General features: G+C 44.0%; 1 protein-coding gene across 1 annotated transcript in view; it reads left to right on the top strand.

Moving 5' to 3' along the window:
• The window catches only part of LOC311503862 (partitioning defective 3 homolog), a 364850-nt gene that overhangs the window by 134398 nt on the left and 216596 nt on the right, over positions 1-13856 (top strand). Inside the window, exons 4-5 of the mRNA XM_084566761.1 lie at positions 7150-7334; positions 10651-10788. Of these exons, the coding sequence (XP_084422887.1) occupies positions 7150-7334; positions 10651-10788 (323 nt within the window). The remainder of the gene's footprint in view (positions 1-7149; positions 7335-10650; positions 10789-13856) is intronic.

Genomic DNA, 13856 nt, shown 5'->3' with positions numbered 1-13856 from the left:
ATTGCTGATTGAACCTCGTGGGGTTTCGTTTTTATTTACTCCTTAAGTTCCTGACTTATTTCTTATTTTCATTGACAACTTGACAACTTTCAGAGACTTTTTCTCGTGATACCTTTATTAAATCAATTATATTGGTGCAAACAGTGTTCCAGTCAAAAGTGATGACAACACTAATTTCTGACTTATGTGGTGTATTCCTGCTTCTCATGCAAGATAAATAACTCTAAGTTATTTCTCTGCAGTGGATTCTTCATATGAGCACTCGAGTGGAAGACCATTACTAGATTTCAGCCCCCGTAATTTAAATGGACATCATAAAAAAAACAGAAATACAACAACACGGGCACGAACGAGTCCGTCCTTACCGTGTCCTCTCTGTAACCTTATCATTATGCCGAAGCATTAGCTGCATTACCTTGAGCTGGCAGCCGGTCGGGAGAGCGGGACCACTCCCTTCTTTCCAGGTACAGTAAAGACTCTGCGCTCCGTTCCATCTCGGTGATTGGAAACTTTCAGAGCTAATACATTAGAGCTGACCTCCTCTCTCTTTCACCACTAAGTTGGGAGTTGATTTTTGCTGCGTTATAAGATCCGCTTGAGGAAAAAAAGTGAACGCAGGAGTAAGGTGAATGTGCTGCAAACCGTACCGCTGGTTGGGGTTGTTTATGACCAAGCTGATTGATGACGAAGCCAAAATATATGCAGCGCTGTCGTGTTTTTAGTGGAGGGAATTAATCAGTACTCACTGGTTAGATTTAAAATGTAATATTTTGCATTTACATTGCCGTGCTGTAAAGCCTCTGAGTAATGACCGTGCATTATAAGTGCGTCCTCTCGAAGTCTGTCCTCACTGGAGCAACGTCAGCTTTATTTATTTCGGCGAACCCGTCGTCCAAATCCAAAACGTTCATTGTGTCGCTGACTGACGCGCACTCCAGGGAGGAGGTCAGGGTGGAAAGGCGGGACAACGAAACATAAGCGGAGTCAGGATAAATTATTTTAACTCAAATGACAAAACTACAGATATTATTATTAACGGGTCGTATGTGCCGATTCATCTCAGTCGTCCAGCTCATGAGGCCGAAGCAGGTATAAAAACACTCGTCTGGGCTTACTGGCATTATCCACTCCTAGCTACTGACAACACAAAGGCATTAGGAAGATCTCAAAGTACTGTAAATGGACTGAGTTCATAAAGTGGAATCGTATCGCGTCAAGGATAAATGGTAGTGTTATGTTTTTGAATGCTTTGTACTCCTGACTGGACCATTAGACCGATCGTTGGGCTGTGATTGCGGTGGATTTTTACAGTGGAAACAAAAGGAAGGTCTTCATTCATCCCCAAAGTAAATGTAGGAATAAAAATCTGATAAAAATGCCTTTTACGTCATACCCGTAGCACCCGAAATATGTCAATTGTGCCCTAGCTGTAGACCCAGCATCAACTTCCGTAACCTTACGGCATTCAGAATGTCTGCAATTAAGATTTTTCAATCTAATACCAAACTAAATGACTTTATATTGACTTTGTGCTCTGTCTATATCCGCTGTGATTCATACAAGCTAATATATTTCTCCTCCAAACAAGGTGAGTGTGAAAGATAAACAAAGGACAAAGCAATACGAGGTAATAGCCCCTGGAGAGTCTGACCGCTCTGGTGGTGAATTGTGGTGTGTGTACATCTCTATGACCCTGTGCCCTGACCGTAATCCCTCACTACAGGGGCTGGATTAGGGCCTCGTTTTATTAGCCACCACCCCCCCTCCCATGGTCTCGCTCCCTCTTCAGCCTGGATCGATTGCCGGCTCGGTCTGAAGTGGCGGCGCCGGTTATTAAACGGGGGACCAACCGAACCCTTCGGACTGCCGGGATAATCCCATCACAAATTAAGTAGAGGAAAATTGGTCAGGGAGAACGGGCTGGGGAGAGAATCTTCATACTGTGACCTTCTTAACAGTGAGCACACAAACAAGCATGCACTCTGTTATTTATCATACAGCAATCTGTGAGGATTTGCACCCATGATGGATCAGGATTTTTATTAAAAAAAAAAGACCTCAGTAAATGGGAAATCTTGTTTAGATGACACCGGCTTCTTAAAGCAGGCAAACATTAATATAGGTTTAAATGTAAACATCGATCCCAAAGAGCGTCAGAGGACATGCTTTCTTCAAAGTCTTGCTACTCGGTAGCCATCTTGGTGGCAGGTTGGGGTTGCACGACATCAGATTTTTTAAAGTCAACTGTTTTGTGATGAAAGTACACATGCTACGGCTCATGTGCTACATACTGTGAGCTGCAGATATGTATAGCCTGTATAAAAACAGGCAGCAGCTCAGCACGTCAATGGCATTTAATACTACTCCACAGCATGTTGTTAGATGGGATAGTGTAGCTGTGGTATTTCTCTGCAGCTAAAGGTCTAATAACTTTATCAAATAGTTGATGTGCAGCCTCCTTCTCTCTGTTATCACAGGATGTTTGGTGAAGTTTTTAATTGACTGCTTTCCAGAGGACTTGGACCGTTCCTCTGCTAGCGTTAGCGTTAGCCTTTTCAGATGCATTGCAGTAGTACTTTTGTTGTGTTTCAGGACTGACATGCCACGTTAGCATGGGCTTCATATTTAGTGAAGTATTTCCAGACACTTCATGAACCGCTGCTAGCTTGCTACGACGACCCACTGGGCTCCTCGCCTTTCTTGTCGAAGGCGTCCATGTTGTTATTACTAACCGACGTGATGCTTAAAGCGTCATGGCATAGCAGTGAAGTCAACAAACGGACTAGTTGAGCAGCCTGGACTAACAAGACCAGGCCTTGATCTACTGCAAATGAATAAGGGGGGCAACTAGCGACAACTGCAAGTTCGTGTATGTATATAAAATCAAATCAGATATTATCAAATCTCAAAGACATTGGTGACTTTGACCCAAAATGACGTTGAAAAGGAATCTATAGCTGCAATGACGCCTTTGTTTCCGCACTTGCCGATTGGTGGATGCAGTGAGCCAGGAAAAAGAGGATGAGTACACTTTCTGTTCGAAGTCCGTCTGCACCTGCTCCTGCCACCACACAGCAGACAGTGCCACAGACCTCAACTATGCGCTTGCGTCAGTGCAACAACATGTTTGTGCCAATGTGTTTCCCAGTTCAGCTGTTGCAAAGCAGACAATTGGCTTGGTATTGGACAAGCTTTCCTCATAGCTTTCTATTCAGGATCCTTTCATAGGTCTCCTCTATGTGTCTTTATATTGAAAGGTTTGAGGTTTTGCAATAAAGACATAAGATCCTGATGAAGTGAAACAGCCATTGTGATGATAGAATTTAAATTTAAATGACATCCTCTAGATCATATCATACTTCATATCATCGCTTGACACAACATCCAATCTCTCATTGACTTTCTCAGACTCACTTCGCAGGGCCGGCCTTTATCATACAGCGGCCTAATTTATTTAGCTGTCAGTCAGTCGTTTGATGTGAACGTCTGGCGAGCGTGGTTTTCAAATGATGCAAACAATGATCAGTCCTCAACAATGGACGTCTTATTCTGTCGGCATCTGGAAGCGCTCGCGTCGAACACGGCGAGATTGATGTTGTCATGGTTTCCAAAGGGCCCAGTAAGAGCCGAGCCTTGAGGTATTCTGGGAAACGCATCAAGGCTTTTAATCCATAACAAGTGTCTTGTGTTACGTCTGTCCAGAAAAAAGATTTATTAAAGAGTCCTTAATAACAAAAAAAATGTTTTCCTTTAGTGGAAAATACAGATCCGCTGAGATTTAATGTGAAGATTCAGATGAATACACTCTTCTGCTTCTGCTTCTTTGTAGTTTTTTTTTTTTCCTCTCATGATTTCCTGGTATCCCTGTGTCACCCTGTCTTCCTCAATTTGTGTGTCATCTCTAATCCTGTCATGCAGGATAATACCGGACGTTAATTACCCCCGCTGTCGGAGGTGAATATCATTAGAGCCCTGAACTGGACATGAACTAGCCATTACAGAAGGGGGCAAAAGTTTATTAAGTGCCATTATTGAATCCTCAACCTAATTTAAAAGTAAACTCACAAAGACCGGCCGTCTGGCTGCTGGATGACGTTTCTTCATTCAATTCTCAGCCTCCTTTGAGGAGGCCTATAGGCAGCGGCTGAAATAAATGAAACACATTTGCAACAAAGCAGTACATATTATATTAAGAGCTGCCGGCGTGCTTTGTTGGCTTGGTCCATGTCAGAGGAGGAGGAATGGTTTGGCAGTGACGGATATCAAACTTTTTGGGGAGAGTGTGGTTTTGTAAGCTACCTGTCTCCGCATGGGAACACGAGCTGCACCAGTGATTCCCTCGTGAGAAATAGTGTTTTATTAACTCGAGTTACTTAAGAAAAACTCCCCTGGAACCGCTGTCATCAACTGCACTTGATGGTAGCGGAGAAAAGTTTCTAGAAGTTTCCAGATGTCATCATATACAGTCATTAGCATATGAAGTCTCCCCACCAGAGTTAACCTGCTGTTAGTGGAAGGGAGCGCTGAGATAGGGCCAACAGATCTTTTTTTTTTATTTAAACAGGATAAAGGTGTAAATATTTCTGCACTGGCATCAGTCATTGTGGGAGCTTTGGAAGCTTTGTCGGAAGACTGAAATATTATGAAACCTAGCAGCAACGTTGGTAATAACAAGGGTTTTGGTTTCACGCTGGTTAGATATGAAATGTAATATTTTGCATTCGTATGTCCCACACAAGTCCTCACTAGAACAATGTGAGCTTTATTTTTTTTTTCAGCAAATACCCCAAAACTGCCCTTGCTGCAAAAGTAGTCCATTAAGTGCCCGTATCATTGACTGACAGTCTCTATGTAGGGAGGAGGTCAGGGTGGAAACGTGGAACTGTAAAACATAACTGACGAACTCGCCTAAACACTGTGTAGTAGTAATTTTAATTCAAGCCAAGCCAATTTTACACCAGTCCATCATTAAACTTGCGTTTACACCGAGGTGTGTGAAAATACTGCCAAATGATGAAAATAACTTCATTATACATCTGCCACAACATTAAAACCACTGACAGGAGACGTAAATAACATTGACCATCTTGTGACAATTCAGTGTTCTGCTGGGAAACTTTTGGACCTGGCATTCATTCGTGTGGCTGTTACCTAGACATGTGGCACCCACCTGACCAGACCAGGCACCCCCACCCCATAGCAATGACACTCCAGGCACACACACAAAAACACTTTAGGAACAAGAACAGCACAAGGTGTTGACCTAGCCTCCAAATTCACTAGATCCCAAACTGATCAAGTATCTGTGGGATGATCCACAGAGGCCCCTCCCCTGAAAGGCGCCCTATTAACAACATTCTGTAGCCAGACACCACAGGACACCCTCAGAAGGCCCATGTCCATTCTCTAATGAGTCGCTGTTTTGGAGGCACAAGGGAGACCTACACAATATTAGGAAGGTGGTCATAATGTTATGCCTGATCGGTGTACTTTTCAACTGTGATTTGTAACTGTATTGGAAGGAAAATGCCAATACTTGTGAAATAGTCGTTTTATCTGAAGGACTTGCTGCCATCCCTAAACAAAAACTTTTACGTCGTTATGACAAAATCAAGATATTTGCTTTTTGTTACGGCAAGAAATTGTTTTAAGACACTGAAACAGGGTAAAAGTTAGCGTAATTTAAATTGTATTACACAAACTTTTACCACCCCTGTTATTAAGTATAGATGATCCTACATTGCTACTGTATGTAAGGATCTGGATGGTCCAACATGGATGTACTTCTAAACCTAGACCTGTCCGAGGCCAATAACTATATGCGTACACACCTTTATATGTATATTCCTGTGGTATAAACCTCAGTCTTATTTCCATAGCCCTTAATTTAATAAGTTAAATAAACAAGGTACAGGTGTAGAATGGATGTTTTTAGTATATTGGGTGAATGACGTGGAGAAAAAGGCACGAGTGGCTGAAGTCCAAAGAGATTCTTCTCGAGAAGACGACTATCCAGATAGATACTATCTCATCTTCATTTCTGGGATTCAGTCACATAATTCGACTGCCTACCTTCCTGGCTGCCTCACAACTTGTACTCAAAACTCCCCGATCTTGTCACAGTGTTAAATACGCACGAGTGTAAGCCGTGATTAAAATGCGTCGCTTCCACCAGCGGAGACGCGTCTCTGGAGTATCAGATGGGAGCTTAGCACCGGCATATGCTCGCCGCAATGATCCGGCGATGGATGACAGGTGGTTACCCGACTATTTGCATAATTGCGGGCGTAGCACGGCGGCTGCTAGAACGTCATAAACAAATCCATATGGCCTTTTGGGAAAATCCAGATGATTTACGCTGCAGCTCACGAATATGCTTTCCATCTTCCCTGCGTAACCAGACGTCAGCGGGATTTCTCAGTGAATGTTTTAACCAGAGTGTGAAGTGTGGAGCCACTTCATTCCTGCTACTTGTTTTGGCAGCTGATCAAATGTGGGAACTTTGCACCGTGTTCCAGTTGTAGATTGATCAGTGGGGAGGCTGTAACATGGGCCAGCGTTTCCTGTATGGTGTTTTTGTTTAATGGCAGGGGAAACGCTGATTGTGAGACCCTGTTCCCAGAATCAGCATCTGTATATGAATGACCTTTATCTTGAGCGGTAGATTGCGATATGTGGGCAATTTCACGGCAGTTATTATCGTAGTTGTTATTCTTATAGTGGCTGGGCTGTTTAAATGCTTAGATCACATGTGTATGTTTCTCGTCGTTTTAGATTTTTATAGCTTTCTGGGTAATTTTCCAGCTTAAAATGTGTGTTTAGTTTATCTATAGTAAAATTCTTTCACCTTAGCTGGACTCGAGCCAAGTCAAACTTTCCATATTTGGGTTGTACAATGTTCTTCTTTGTGCTTTATCTGAGCTTTTATGAAAACAAAAGTACTTACAGCTACCCCTGTCCATGTCTCAGGGGACAATTTAGGTAGAGCAACGGCCCCAAAAATAGGCCGCAGATTGAACACTTGGGTGAAAAGTGAGCTGCTAAATAATGCAGCAAGTGGTTTGATTTTGATACAACTCTTTTTCTTATTTTGTCCTTATCTATTTTCTTATTTCACATGTCTCACTTTTTCTCCTCTTCCCTCCACAGACATGTCTCTCAATGTCCGTCGGAGCAGTGACCCCTCCCTGGCCGGCCTTCCGCCAATCGAGGTCCCCGTCGGTCCAGAGGAACCGTCCAGGAAGAACCCAACACGCTGGTCCACGACTGCAGGTTTCCAGAAGTACAGCCATCCACCAAACGCCAGCGGAGGCACGGGAAGCCTAGAACGAAAGGCAAGTTGGTTAGTTTTTCTAAAGCGTGAGTTAACCTGGAGCTTTGAATGCAATCAGATAGCTGAACAGATAGCTACGCACCTTAGCCTGGAAGCCAGCCTGAACTTCCAAAGATCACTCCAAAGATCTGCTGTGAGCAATGATGGGCAGAGAAGAGTAACGGCAACCTCACCATACACATAATCTGGACTACGTTGAGTTGAATTTGTTTCTTTTTAGGTGACGTGTTACCAAACTCACATTGTGATAAGTCGTGGTATACCAAAATCTAAAAAGTTTCAAAGTTTAACACAATAGTAAAAGGCTGACTTTGCATTTATTTTTTATTACACCACTGAGAACTAGTCAGAAGAAGTTTTTCTCCACGGTGCTGCAGATGTACCGGAGCTGTATCAGTCATAATGTCAGAGATCTGTGCTCTGAAATCTTCCGACCTCCAGCAGTCTCCGTCTTCAACTCCCTGCTGCTTCCAACTTCCCTCATTTTCATTTCTCCTCTCCTTTTGCACCCTAAATCAAAGAAATAACTGTTCGATGTGAAGCTTGCGCTGCCCCGTTTGAAGATCTCCAGCAGTGGCAAAGATGCTCTTTATCTAAAACTAGTTCCTTCTGATAACGCCCCTTCTTTTCTTACAGAAAAATAAGAGCAATGATTATTTAACACTTTCCCTTTGTTAGAATTTAACTTCTTGAAGCTTCTTAGAGCTTGTGATTATAATACCTTAAAAAGGGAAAGAAAAACACCGCTCAGGAACATCTTCCCCCCGGCTTCTATAAAGAGAAGAGAAGCCAATTAACTTTTCAAAATGGCTGCCCCCACAAGGTGCTGACAGACCTTTGCGCCTTGCTGGGAAAGACGGGGAGGTTAAAAAAAAAAAAAAGAAAAGAAAAAAGGAGGGAAACGTCTGCTGAGTGCTCGGAACGTGAGGCGGCAACTCTGTACATGATTAGCGCGTCTGGAAGCGAAGGCTGATAATCCTATTTAAAGACACTTTAGTTGTCAGAGACCAAACAATGTAACAGCACTTTCCCGAGCAGAAGCAGAAGTCTGGGGTGAAATGCTTATAAGAAATGTCTAATTTTATCAGTAAAGCTAACTTTTTTTTAGCCCATGTCAAACCAAGAGAACTGTATGAGAGTGTTAAAAGCCAGGTGTTGATGACCAGATGTGTCAACAGGTGCTGTTTCTGAATTTATTTGGACCCTCTTGGTCATTCTTTCCACTTTTATTAAAACATAATGACATGTTTTTTTCCTGTAGGCTGCTGTACTGGGGAGTTTTCATTTCAGATTTCATATAAAACTGTATTTACAGACATATTTACCATGAATAGAGCTAGTGTTGCTCTAAAAGTCAAATGGAAAGTGAGTCTTGAATTTGATTATGCTTCGCTGACAAATCTGCAATGTTCATGTGTCCAGTTTAGTTGGCGGCTCCCACCTGTAGCAGGTGATCAGTTATCTGGATTAGACCCATTAAAGTCATCATCCTGTCACTGCCACGTGAAACGGTTTGATGAAAAGTAATGAGCTAACACCAGGAGGCTGTCATTTCTATTCAACTGCCGGAGCCATTAGATTTTTCTTTCTTCAATAAAAAGGGAGTCCTCGTAATCCTCAGTCTCTTTTCCAAACTCCCAGCTGTCACATATTCGCAGTCGGCCCGGGATGAAGCCTGTTGTCATGCCATCAGCGACACATGGTTAATGTATTAGTCAGAAATGATAAATGTGTTTCTTGGAACAAGTGGTCTCGCAGGGAACCACGCTGTACATCAGTGGTTAGCTTTGCCAAAAGTGCATATGGACGCGAGCCACGCAAGACACACAATACACCAAGAGTCTCTCCATTGTCTGGGATCATTTCCTTTACACATTACATCCAGCCATGTTCTGTTTAATTCCCTGCGAGTCCAAATAACGGCTGAGTCAGGCTCCGTTCTGCTAAATCTCCGCTCTATAAGCCAGTGGGAGTCCTCAGTCATCAGGCAGCACTGTAAACTCATCACGTCTCCCAATGACTTTACAATACCTCATATTCTAGGTTTTCCACGCTTAGCGCAGTCGACCAAAGGGATTAGTGCAGTCAGAATGAGCATGCAGATTTACTGCCACCTCCTCTGGTATTTGGCTTTCTTTGCATTTTATGATCTGATGCGTCGTAAAAAAATTTTGCGGAGAAGGGTCCTTCGTCGCGCCACGACCGAGACCGCGATGGCTGTCGGGGCTGTCTCGGTGCAGGGCCCACGTGTCCAGCTGAGTTTTACAGTCCTGTCTGCAGTGCTTCCTCGGGCCCCTTCACACCACATTTCAACTGTACTAAAACACACACATGGCCTATTAGAGCGTGGAGAGGACAGAAATGTTTCTTCTGTTTGTTTTCGCTGTCTCCTTTTGGTGTTGTTTGTTGGTATTTGGTGACTCGCTGAGCATAACTGGTTTTCCTCTGCCTTTCTTCCCTTCTTGTGCTCTGCAAACAACCCGTCTGGGAGTTGTTTCTGTTTCAGTTTTTTTTTTTTTCTTGGAGGAGAAGAAGCAAGTCTTGGTTACAGATGTAAACTAAGGTTCTATGCATCATATCCAAAAATAGATGCTCTGATCAATCAATAGTGAGAACAAATATGGCTTTTCATTTGAGATCAGACTGACGGAATAAAGGCTGTAGGCATACACACAGCAGTGTCAGCGTTATTACCTTCACTGCAGGAAGGTGGAGGCCAAAATTTCACACGTAGCTTTAGGTTCTCATAAAAATATCTGATTATGTTGCTCTAAATGCCTTTGCAATTAATTTTCCTTTGATTATTCAAATAGCTTCACCTACAACCTTCAATTGCTGAGATTACAAATCCAAGGCTAGCGTGCTCTGAAAGCATTTTTGTTTTAGTGCATGGGTGTCTTTGTTTTTCGCTAGTGGCTATTTTAATAAGCCTGCTCAAGTCTGATGGTGTTTGACATTACCTTGGCAGGACCATTTTGGAAAGGGGCTTTTTTTGTGTAATAGAGGAGCTCAGGTGTGGCTGTGTTATTGTGAAAAAAAGCCTCTTATTAGCATAGCTCAGGTTTGGCTGCGAGGAAAGGTCAGAAAGAGAGAGTGGAAGAGAGTGAGACGTGAACGAACAACTGGAATAGTGTGCAAAGGCAAAACACTGCCGGTTTAATGGCTGAAAACATGGAGGATGGGTAATGCTAATTGTGTGCCTTGTCGTTTGTTCGTTGGAGCAGTGATATAGTCGGTGTTTTCCTCTGATAGCAGCCTCTGTATCACAACCGGGAAGGGATTTTAACCTCTCTACCTTTAAACCTGTTGCTTTGCAGGGCAGGGGAGCTCACGCCTACCGAAGTCTTCCTCGAGATGCAAGTGGCTGGTCCACTCAGTTCCAGAGAGAGATGACCCGATCCTCTCTGAGTGCCAACCACCCGATGGTGGACCGATGGTTGGACCGACAAGAGCAGGTACAGCCGTGGATTTAACGCGGTTTAAAGAATGGGCATGCTATATGAAAATAAACACTGATCATCTTGTGACAACTCAATGTTCTGTTGGGAAACTTTTGGACCTCACATTCGTGTGGATGTGACTTAGGCATGTAGCACCCACCTAGATCAGACCAGACACCCCCACTCCATAGCAATGACACTCCTTGATGGCAGCAGCCAAAACGCTTTAGGAACAACTCAAAAAACACGAAGAACCGCACAAGGTGTTGACCTGGGCTCCAAATTCACCAGATCCCAAACTGGTCAAGCATCTGTTGCGAGACTCCACAGGGCACCCTCTGAAGGCCCATGTCCATTCTCTGATGAGTCACAACTGTTTTGGAGGCACAAGGGAGACTTGCACAATATTAGGAAGGTGGTCATAATGTTATGCCTGATCGATGAAAGGTAGTGTGCACCTCCCTTTAGGTAAAGCGAGCTTTAAACAGCGTACCCAGTCTGACTGACACCAGGCTTCATTCTTCTGTTCTGTGTGCGGCAGTACTTTTCATCAAGTAACAGCGTCAGTCGGCGCAGGCTCGTCTCCTCACTTCACACCTCCTCCCTCCGTCTGCACCCTGTGATTGACTCACCCCGTGACTGGTCCCCGTGCTCCTCAGTCTGTCAGAGGAGGAGGAAAAAAATATGCTCCCTTTAAAAGTTATTAAAAGTGACAGAGGCTCTCTGCGGGGAGAGCAGAAATGACCTTGGGAAAGTGTTGAACACACCGAGCCTCGATGTGAAGAGGATCTCTCCCGGCTTTATCTGTCACTACCTCGGCTACCTGCTCCGACTCACGTAGGAGGTGTTTAATTGATCTCTCCTTCACATGAGAGAATGAAAGAGGGGGCAAGGAAAGAGTGTGAAACATTGACACATGGGGAAGATAAAAACAGAATGACAACAGAATCAAAAACAGCCGATTGACGATCACATTTCATATTGCTGTTTGCTTGCAATGCTCCTCCGTTTTTCCTTGATACATAATCTCCAGGATTCTCACTCAGCTTTCAGGTTTCTCACTTGAACCTCTACTGGGAGTTTCTGGGTGTACTGTCTGCCTTTCTCTGTAGTCTCACTGGAACCTGGCTAAGATTGTGCATCACTGTGTGTTTCTTTTCTCTGGCTAAACATATTTGGGGCTCCTCCTGACAGAACGGCGTCTACAGTGAATCAATGAAAACAGAGGTCGTTTTTAAACGTCCATTGGTCCATTAGTGAAATGAAAACAACCAAAAAATGATGTTGTCTACTTGCAAGGGACGGCCTGACAAATATGCTCATGTGCATTTTTGCCATGAGTGAGATAAGTTGATTAGTGTCATGTTTTTAGTAGCATCTCCAGCTTAGCATGAAGATTGATTGCAAGGCGAAACAAGTAGTCTGGCTCCGTCTGAAGGTATCACATGAAAATTTAACTAACCGCTGTCACGGATCAGGCATAACATTAAGACCACTGACAGGAGAAGTAAACAACATGGACCATCTTCTGACCATTCAGTATTCTACTGGGAAACTTTTGGTCCCGGTATTCATGTGGATGTAGCACCCACCTAGACCAGACCAGGCACCCCCCACCCATAGCAATGACACTCCTTGATGGCAGCAGCCTTTAGGAACAATTTAAAAACATGAAGAACAGCACAAGGTGTTGACCTGGCCTCCAAATTCACTAGATCCCAAGCTGATCAAGTATCTGTGGGATGATCCACAGAGGCCCCTCCCCTCAAAGACCCCCCCACTAACAACATCCTGTTGCCAGGACACCCTCAGACACCCTTATTCCTTGAGGAAGTCTCTGCACCTACCTGAGCTGCTGATTTCATTTCCTGATTCTAAGCCACGCCCCTCTTACTCGTAGCTTCTTATTGTTTTACCCAACTGTAGTATCTCTCTTCTCGTGTGCTGTAACTTTTGGCAACATGTCAAAGTTTTCCTTTAACCCCCGACACATAATATCCTAAAGTAGTGTGAGTTATGGCACCAATATACCAGAGACACTCCCCATCTGCTTGTGTACACGATCTAATTTATCGTAACTGCATTCGGTTTTATTAAAACTTGTAAAACTAGCTAGAGGAGAGAAGATTCAATCAGCTAAAAGGGCGCAGAGACGGCGCAAGAGCGGGATTTAGTTCAAAAACTGAGAAAAAAAAACGTTGAAATCCAAGATGATGTGTTAAGGTAATACTCATCAACAAATACACCAATCAGGCATATCATTATGACCACCTTCCTAATATTGTGTAGGTTTCCCTTGTTCCTTCCAAAATAGTTGTGACTTATCAGAGAATGGACATGGGCCTTCTGAGGGTGTCCTGTGGTGTCTGGTAACAGCATGTTGTTAGTGGGGCCTTTGAGTCCTATGTGTTGAGGGGAGGGGCCTCTGTGGATCATCCCACAGATACTTGATCAGTTTGGGATCTAGTGAATTTGAAGGCCAGGTCAACACCTTGTGATGTTCTTCATGTGTTTTGAGTTGTTCCTATCTCCATCAAGGAGCGTCATTGCTATGGGGTGGGCGTGTCTGGTCTGGTCTAGGTGGGTGCTACATGTCTAAGTAACATCCACACCAATGAATTCCAGGTCCTAAAGTTTCCCAGCAGCAACACTGAATTGTCACAAGATGGTCAATGTCATTTACTGCTCCTGTCAGTGGTTTTAATGTTGTGGCTGATCGGTGTATAATGTAACACATGAGATTATTATTTTAGAGCAGGGGTTATGTAAATGACGCGCACAAATGTTGAATGAATAGCAGCTGGAGTGCCGCAGCTTGAGTCTGAGCTAATTTTCCCGGTGCTACCTGTCTGTTCGTAATCTGACAGCCGAGCGACTTTACGACGAGTCGCAAATCCGCTCATTAGAGGGGACACGGCGTCGCCTTCAAAGTGGCACCTTGTCGCCCCGGCCGCTTCCTTCCCTCCAGCCCGGCGTATCTCCGTCTCCGATCGCTGCTCTCCCTCCCACGCGAGACGGGTTGATATTTCGTCCTCCTTTGTCTGGCTTGACGGGCAGGCGAGCGCGGCGAGCGGCGGCGGCGG

Source organism: Chelon labrosus, assembly GCF_963514085.1.
Source record: "Chelon labrosus genome assembly, chromosome: 18".
Lineage (NCBI taxonomy): Eukaryota > Metazoa > Chordata > Actinopteri > Mugiliformes > Mugilidae > Chelon > Chelon labrosus.
Note: the sequence above shows the minus strand (reverse complement) of the source record. Positions and strands in the feature narration are given on the sequence as shown.